Source organism: Chrysemys picta, chromosome 8 (assembly GCF_011386835.1).
Source record: "Chrysemys picta bellii isolate R12L10 chromosome 8, ASM1138683v2, whole genome shotgun sequence".
NCBI lineage: Eukaryota > Metazoa > Chordata > Testudines > Emydidae > Chrysemys > Chrysemys picta.
Window position 1 is genome coordinate 59,201,782 of NC_088798.1, and position 8,625 is coordinate 59,210,406.

The following is an 8,625-nucleotide window of genomic DNA, read 5'->3' on the forward strand; positions in this document are numbered from 1 at the left end:
CCGGGAGTTAAAAAGCCTGGCCGTTTTCCTTTCCCGTGTTTTACCGCTCGCCTTCTCAAATGAGAAGTGCAGCCACCTCCATTAATAATACATAGGAACTGAACGTTTTATAAACTCACCCCTCATGTAAAAGGGTTGCCGTGAGCTTTCCCTGCCTGCTATGCACCGGTTTGGATGTGGAGAGGTCACGGGGTAAAGTAGAGGAGAGATCGGCGGGTAATGTCCAGGTGATGATTATCCTCTGTGTGGAAAATTTAATCTAGCAGAGGTGTGAGGCTTGATTTTCTGAGGTGCTGGCACCCCCAAATGCCATTGCCTTTCCTAGTAGCCTCTGGGGTTCAGCACTTCAGCAAGTTAAAAGAAGGGTTCACTGCCCCCCCCCGCCAGTGCCTCACTCCTCTTTTTCCCTGCACCCGGTACTTGCCAGCCTAAGGGGTCCCACTGGCTTTCTTATCGTCCATGTCCATTCCTCCTGGCATGGAACACAGCGGCAATCACACCGCGAGGTGCATTAAAGGCAGCGCATACGGCAATGCCCAGTGTGCTGCATTCAGAGATGGCTCATTAAAAAAGTCTAATTAGTGGAGTAATGAACAAACCGGGACATGCCTTTGGGACCGGCCTTCCAGGAAAAACCCACAAAAGGCCTTGTTATCTTCAGAAGCCGAGCTGAGGATGGAGCGAGGAAACAAACCCAAACACATTCCTTTAAAGTTGTATTTTTAATTGCTGGAGAGTCGCTGACCCTCAAACCATCTTTTAGCATAATTAGACTCTTACCCCACCCAGTTGTTTCCTCCAGTGCAGTCCCAGCTCATTCTGCCACCCAAGGCAAGATTTAATTGGGCAGAACTGTCCCTTTACAGCAGATCAGGCAGCAGAAGCCAGACGCTACCTAGGGCATTAGCTTCGAGCCGGGTTTGCGAAGCCCAGGCAGTGAGTACCCCCTCATAGGAAACACTGATAATGAGTTGCAGTTACAAAGCTTATAGGTGACTAGAAAACAGGGACGGTGTCTTATGGTTAAAATGGGGAGTTGGGAGAGCTGGATTCAATTCCTGATGCTATCACTTCATTCAGCCTCCCTCTACCTCCGCTCCAAATCTGTAAAATAGAGACCATAGTCCTTTCCCTGTGAACTCCTCAGGGCAGGCAATGTCTCTTACAACATATCTGTGGAACACCTAAGTCAATGAGGCTCTGATCTCAGTTGGGGGCACTAGGTCCTACTATAACATAAATACTAATCGAGTATCTTCCATCCAAAAGGATTCCAGACCACTTTCCAAACTCTGGGCCAAACCCTGGGATCTGAACTCCCAACCACTGCCTTGCTTGTTATATACCCTGTAAGAAAAATGAGAGTTCATTTGCAGCTGGATACTTTCGCCTGTATCAAAGCCTTCAGAAGAAAATCCGCCCTGTCCCTTTGTTGCAGTCAGCTAAGCAGTCTGTACTGGAGGCTGAGACATTACACACATTCATTTGTCACGACTTGTCACAGCATCTTGGAGCTTTCAAAGAGCAGGCACCAATCAGAATGCAGGGATGTGAGCCCCTCCATTTTAAAATGCAAGAGATCATAGCAACAGCCGCACTGCATCAGACCTGTGATCCGTTCAGCCCAGTATCCCACCTCCAATAGCAGCTAGCACCAGATGCTTCAGAGGAAGGCACAATCAACCTGAGAAGATACAAATATGGCGTAACCTGCTCATAAGGGAAATGTATTGCTTGGCTTGTGCTAAGGGAAGCAGTGTGGCCTAGAGGATAGAGCACTGGATTGGGACCCAGGTTCTATTCCTGGCTCTGCTACTGCCTTGTAGGTGGCCTTTGGCAAGTCCTGTCCCCTCCCTGTGGCTCAGCTTCCCCACCTGTAAAGTGAGGAGAATGGATTGCCCTGCCTTTGGAAAGCACTTCGAGATTGGTGGCTGAAGTGCGAGCTAAGAGCCTGGGATGAGGAGGTTTAGTATTTAAGTGGGGTTTTCAGAAGGCCTCAGTGTTGGTCTAATTCTGCTCGCGTTGACGGCAGTGGTAAAAGCCCCACTGACTTCAGCGAAAGCAAAGTTCGGCCCATGCGGAACTCTTCTGGACATCCCAGCCTCCCTCCCTAAGACACAGCACCCCTATTTCCCCTCTGTGTGCGCTGAGGACGGTCTCGCACACCCTCTCCTCCCTGAACCACACTCCCGGTGTGGGGCAGACTGCCCATTGGGCAGCTCACCGCTCCCCAGCGCTGAGGGGGTTTCTCTCCCGTCTCCCTCAGGGATGGTGAATTTCAGCGAGGTGTCTGGATACCCATTGCTGCAGCACTGGAAGGTGCGTTCCGTCATGTACCACGTCCGGCTCAACCAGCTGACCATCTCCCAGTGTAAGTATCGCCGGGCTGCAAGCCGGGATCGGGAGGATGGTGGTAGAATAGCCTTTGGGTTGAGTGAGGTTTTGATCCTATTCTCCTTGAAAACCAAAGGCTGGATTGTCACAGCCCTTACTCGGCCATGCAGGGCCGTAAGAGGGAGTAAGGCCCTGCTGGGGTGGGGTTTGTTGGGAGCTCTGGCTCCACCCCTTCTCGTATTCACTCGTGCCTTCTACGTCTCATTGCTTCTGTGTCCGTTCCTCTGCAGCTTTCAGCAACGCCCTCCACTCTCTCGATGGAGCCACCTCCCGAGGCGATTTCGTGGCCCTGCTAGACCAGTTTGGCAACCACTACATCCAGGAGGCAGTCTATGGCTTTGAGGAATCCTGCTCCATCTGGTATCCCAATAAGCAGGTCCAGCGGCAGCTCTGGCTGGAGTACGAAGACATAAGCAAAGGTAAGAGGCCTAGCCAGTGATCAAGAACACACACACATCCTTCCAGAGAGCATATTGGCAGATCCCAGCTGTGTGGAGTCAAGGTAAGGGAGCCCTTTTCCAGGCCAGGTGTGCCTGACTGCACCGAAGGAGTGTGTTCCCATCTTTATACCGGCTGTTCTCTATCCCCCCCAGTGTGGACTCCTACAGCCAGTCATGTGATGGTGTTGTGATATGGACAAACTGCTCAAGCTAAGACGCCAACTCGTTTTGCTTGTTGTTTAGCCCTGATCCAGCACCCATTGAAGTCAATGGAAAGACTCCTGCTGGCTTCAGTAGTGATTGGATGAGGTCATTAGGGACAATAAAAAGCCAAGCGCCCAGAGAGATAAAAGGCTAATGCATTCATGCCACCAAGCCTTCCTGCCTCTTAGCTCATATACGTCTTTAATCTTTGTCTCTTCCACATCGGCACTCTTCTACCTGGGTCTTGAGTATGGAGTTTCCTCCTCTCCAGTGTTTCTCTGCCCCCCCCCCCCCCGCCCCGAACCTTAGCTTTCTTTTACTTCTATACCCAATTGTGAATTGGTCTCTGTATGGGAGTCATCAGGAATCAGACAATTGAGGGAGGCATGTGTAGCGGACTACTTCTTCCTGGGTGAAGCTAGTCAGCTTGGTTAGAGAAGCTTGATGTGGAGACAGAGAATCTAGGTGCTTTCAACCTGTGAAATAAAAGGTGAATCTGTGCGAACAGGAAATTCCAGGCACACACCACGGAGGCGGAAAGGGTAACTGCACACGCCACTGTGCTGTGTGTAAGTACAGGGTCTCCCTGCACATGTGTATGCATGCCATGTGGGGGTAAGATTTCCAGTGGTGCAAAGGGTACTTCAGCACCCACCTGCCACTGAAAGTCAATGGGAATTGGGCACCTACGTGTCTATTTTTCTTTTGCTCTCATTAACTGCCTCCCTCAGACATGCTGTTTCACAGTGAACAGTGTAATACTGTGGGAGCAAAACCAGCTGTGACATTGTGCAAGATTCTCCACACACCCCCAAAGCTCTGGTAGCTTTATTCCAGTTCTGCATGGCATTTACTTTTAGCAGTCACTCCTCATACAGTACTGATCACTTGGTACTCTGTGGATCAAATCTTACTTTTCGGAAAACACGTCCGTGCTGATGTTTTCTACTGAATGCTGTGGCTGCTGGTGGTTAAGGTCAAAATACAAGTGATTTCTTTGATTTGCCTTGATGTTTTCAAAGGTGCAGTAGGAAGGAATTTTGTCCAAATTAAAAAAACCTAGTAAGAAGACCAAAAAAGTGCCACCGTGGCTAAACAACGAAGTAAAAGAAGCAGTTCGAAACAAAAAGGCATCCTTTAAAAATTGGAAGTTAAATCCTATTGAGGAAAGTAAAAAGGAGCATAAACTCTGGCAAGTCAAGTGTATAATTAGGAAAGCCAAAAAAGAATTTGAAGAGCAACTAGCCAAAGACTCTCAGGCTAACAGCAAAAAAAAATTTCAAGTACATCAGAAGCAGGAAGCCTACCAGACAATCCAGTTGGGACCACTGGATGATTGAGATGCTAAAGGAGCACTCAAGGATGATAAGGCCACTGCGGAGAAACTATGCATTTTTTGCTGAGGGAGATTCCCAAACCTGAGCCATTCCTTTAAGGTGACAAATCTGAGGAACTGTCCCAGATTGAGGTGTCATTGGAAGATGTTTTGGAACAAATTGATAATTAAACAGTATTAAGTCACCAGGACAAGATGGTATTCTCACAAGAGTCCCGAACGAGCTCAAATATGAAATTGCAGAACTAACAACTGTGGTATGTAACCTTGCATTTAAATCAACTTTGTACCAGATGACTGGAGGATAGCTAATGTGAAACTAGTTCTTAAAAAAGGCTCCAGAGGCGATCCCAGGGATTACAGGCCAATAAGCCTAATTTCAGTACCAGGGAAATTGGTTGAAACTGTACTAAAGAACAGAATTATCAGACACACAGATGAACACGATATGTTGGGGAAGAGTCAATATGGTTTTTATAAAGGGAAATCATGCCTCACCAATCTGTTAGAATTCTTGGAGGGGGTCAATAAACACATGGACAAGGGTGATCCAGTGGATATAGCATACTTAGACTTTCGGAAAGCCTTTGACAAGGTCCCTCACCAAAGGCTCTTAAGCAAAGTAAGCAGACATGGGATAAGAGGGAAGGTCTCTCTTGGATCAATAACTGATGAAAAGACAGGAAACAAAGGGTAGGAATATATGGTCAGTTTTCAGAGTGGAGAGAGGTAAATAGTAGTGTCCCAGGGGTCCGTATTGGGACCAGTGCTGTTTGACATGTTCATAAATGATCTTGAAAAAGGGGTAAATAGTGAGGTGGCAAAATTTTCAGATGATACAAAATTACTCAAGATAGTTAAGTTCAAAGACCGTGAAGAGTTACAAAGGGATCTCTCAAACCTGGGTGACTGGGCTACAAAATGGCAGACAAAATTCAGTGTTGATAAACGCAAAGTAATGGACATTGGAAAACATAATTCCAATTATACATACAAAATGATGGGGTCTAAATTAGCTCTTACCACCCAAGAAAGAGACCTTGGAGTCATTGTGGATAGTTCTCTGAAAACATCTGCTCAATGTGCAGCAGCAGTCAAAAAAATGAACAGAATGTTAGGAACCATTAGGAAAGGAATAAATAACAAGACAGAAAATATATTGCCTCTATATAAATCTCTGGTATGCCCACATCTTGAATACTGTGTGCAGGTCTGGATGCCCCATCTCAAAAAAAGATATATCGGAACTGGAAAAGCTACAGAGAAGGCCATAGCTTCCATATGAGTAGAGATGAAAAAGACTGGACTTTTCAGCTTGGAAAAGAGATGACTAATCGGGGGGAATATGATAGAAGTCTATGAAAGGTTGACTGTTGTGGAGAAGGTGTATAGGAATGTTATTTACTCCTCCACCTAACACAAGATCTAGGAGTCACCCAATGAAATTAATAGGCAGCGGGTTAAAACAAACAAAAGGAAGTACTACTTCACACAATGCACAGTCAACCTGTGGAACTTTTTATCAGGGGATATTTTGAAGGCCAAAGGTATAACAGGGTTGAAAAAAGAACTAGATACATTCATGGAGGACAGGTCCATCAATGGCTATTAGCCAGTATGGGCAGCGATGGTATCCCTATCCTCTCTTTGCCAGAAGCTGGGAGTGGACAACATGGGGTGGATCACTTGATGATTACCTGTTCTGTTCATTCCCTCTGAAGCACCTGGCACTGGCCACCGTCAGAAGACAGGATACCAGGCTAGATGGACCTTTGGTCTGACCCAGTATGGCCGTTCTTATGTCCCATTCAGGTGAATGTTACAGGTTATGGGAGTGCTATTTACAGCCAGCAGGAATTTGCCTGACCTGTACTGTAAGGAACAACAGTGCACTTGCAAGAAGTGAACTAGACAATCTAATAGATGGTTTTCATCTCTAAGTTTGGAGATTCAAACTCCTGGCTCTAAAATAAATAATGGGACTTGCTCCGTCCTGGCATGATGGAAACTCGGCTTCTATGCATGGGTCTGATTTGGGAAATTCACCTTTCTGGGACTCTGGATGGATCACTTGGATTCGTACGGCTGTTGAAGCAGGAGTTTGCCCAAAGCCACCTGTGACACTCTGTACCTCGGGGGACACCCTACACCCCCCATGTTCATCTTTATAAAATGATTGTATGGTATCCAGTGCAAAGTTTGTCATGTTGGGTGTCTTCGAAAGGCTCATAATGCACTGAGCATGGTTGTTATAGTGATGTTATAGTAATTGTTACAGTAAGGTTATAGGTTATATTTTCAGGTAGATAGTTATGAGGCTGAAAATGTATCCTCATGACTTAAAGCAAGCCCATGCAAAAACTCTCCAAGAACAGAGAGGCAGTTCACACCTCGTCCGGACATGGATGGGACAAACCCAGACCAACCTCACAGGAACAAAGGACACTGGCTTAGGCAGCAACAAAAGAATCTATTAGACCCTCGAGGGAGTCACCCCCTTCCTTTGGGCTGTTTGGGACTGCAATGAGGTAATGCTCACCTGACTCGGGGGGAGGGGGAGGGCAAAGCCAAGAGGAAAGAAAGGACATGATAAAAGGGAGAGAGACATTTTGCCATGCTCTCTCTTCCACCTACATCTACAGACACCACTACCACCAACCGACTGAAACGCTGATCAAAGGGGAGAGCCTGACTGAAAAGCCAGCCTGTGGTCAGAAGCATCAAAGTTTTTAAAGACATTGAAAGCGTTAAGATCAGCTTAGAATGCGTTTTGCTTTTATTTCATTTAACCAAATCTGACTGGGTATACTTTGACTTATAATCACTTAAATCTACCTTTATAGTTAATAAATCTGTTTGTTTATTCTACCTGAAACAGTGCATTTGGTTTGCAGTGTGTCAGAGAATCCCCTTGGGAGAACAAGCCTGGTACATATCAATTGCTTTGTTAAATTGACGAACTTATATAAGCTTGCAGCATCCAGCGGGCATAACTGGACACTGCAAGATAGAGGTTCCCAGGGTTGTGTCTGGGACTGGAGATATTGGCTAGTGTCATTCACTTGCAAGTAGCTGGACGCAGCTTATGTGCCAGAGGATGTGTGTGAACAGCCTGGGGGAGGGGGGGGGGGGGGTCCTCACAGCAGAGCAGGGTAAGGCTGGCTCCCAGAGTCAAGGATTGGAGTGACCTAGCAGATCACTGGTCCAGATAACACCAGAGGGGAACGTCACACCACCCTCTTTAGTATTAAGTCCACTGTAGTTCAGCGGCAGGATCTCTCTGAGCACAGTGACTTTTCTTTCCTCTATTTCCTCCTTTTTCCCCCTCCAGTCTGGGCCGTTTCACCGGGGTCTCTTCCTTTCTGCAGGCCTTGCAGTCTTCTCCTTCCTTCCTGTACAGTATCTCCTTTCAGCTTCCCTCCTGTTCCAACTCCTGCCACTTTCTCCTCTTAGCTTTTAGTTGGTGAATGTCCAGATATTGATTGAAAAATTGCAAGAGACAAACCATTCTCTGTGGCTGCTGCTTTCCTCCTGCGCCTGCAAAGCTGTCCCAAAGTGGTCCATTTCCAGCACAATGGGGAAGCTAAGAAGTGCCCTTTCTCCTTTTTGGTTTAACAGGCTTGTTTTGTTTGCAGGGGTTTCTGAGTGAGGTTAGCACTGTCCTATTTCTCGGCAAAATGTTTAAACAGTAAGTTCTATTGAGCGTAGAAGATGGAGACAAACTGACTTATTAACTGAGGCGCTGGTTCTTTTCTGACCCCCCTTGTAATGATTGTCAATTGCACGCATCACACTGTGGGCTGAAGTTCCAGGGAAGTGGCCTCTGGGGTGAATGTGCAGTCTGTGCTGATGGAGTCCATAGGTTCCTCATCAGACTTAGCCCTCGGCTCTGTGCCTAGAGCAAACGCTGACTTTGAACAACTCAGTCCTGAGTAACTCTTCCTACTTCCTCTTCCTTCTCTCATGCTGCTTCCTGCCCAGATCAGCAGTACTGTAGAGGTCCGAGAGAGAAATTAAGTACATAATCCCTAGGGACAAGTAATAGTAGCAACATAGTAGAACCTCGATTTCATGAGCATCAATCTTACGAACGACCAGTTACACAAACCATTTTTTCTTGGCCTGGGGAAAACAAATCACACGAGATGAAGAACAAGTCTCCATCTCTTCACATTCCAGTGCCTTCAGTGCATTGGAAGTCACTTTGCAGTGGTGTGAAGGACATGAAGATAGCGATGCAGTGCATGTTCT

The 8,625-nt window shown here is 46.7% G+C and overlaps 1 protein-coding gene across 3 annotated transcripts in view; it reads left to right on the forward strand.

The window, feature by feature from the left end:
* ASTN1 (astrotactin 1) overlaps positions 1 to 8,625 on the forward strand; it is a 239,211-nt gene that overhangs the window by 195,082 nt on the left and 35,504 nt on the right. For all 3 annotated transcript variants that reach the window (XM_042851231.2, XM_005304215.5, XM_005304216.5), the window contains exons 15-16: positions 2,267 to 2,371; positions 2,625 to 2,813. In XM_042851231.2, coding sequence (XP_042707165.1) covers positions 2,267 to 2,371; positions 2,625 to 2,813 — 294 coding nt within the window. The remainder of the gene's footprint in view (positions 1 to 2,266; positions 2,372 to 2,624; positions 2,814 to 8,625) is intronic.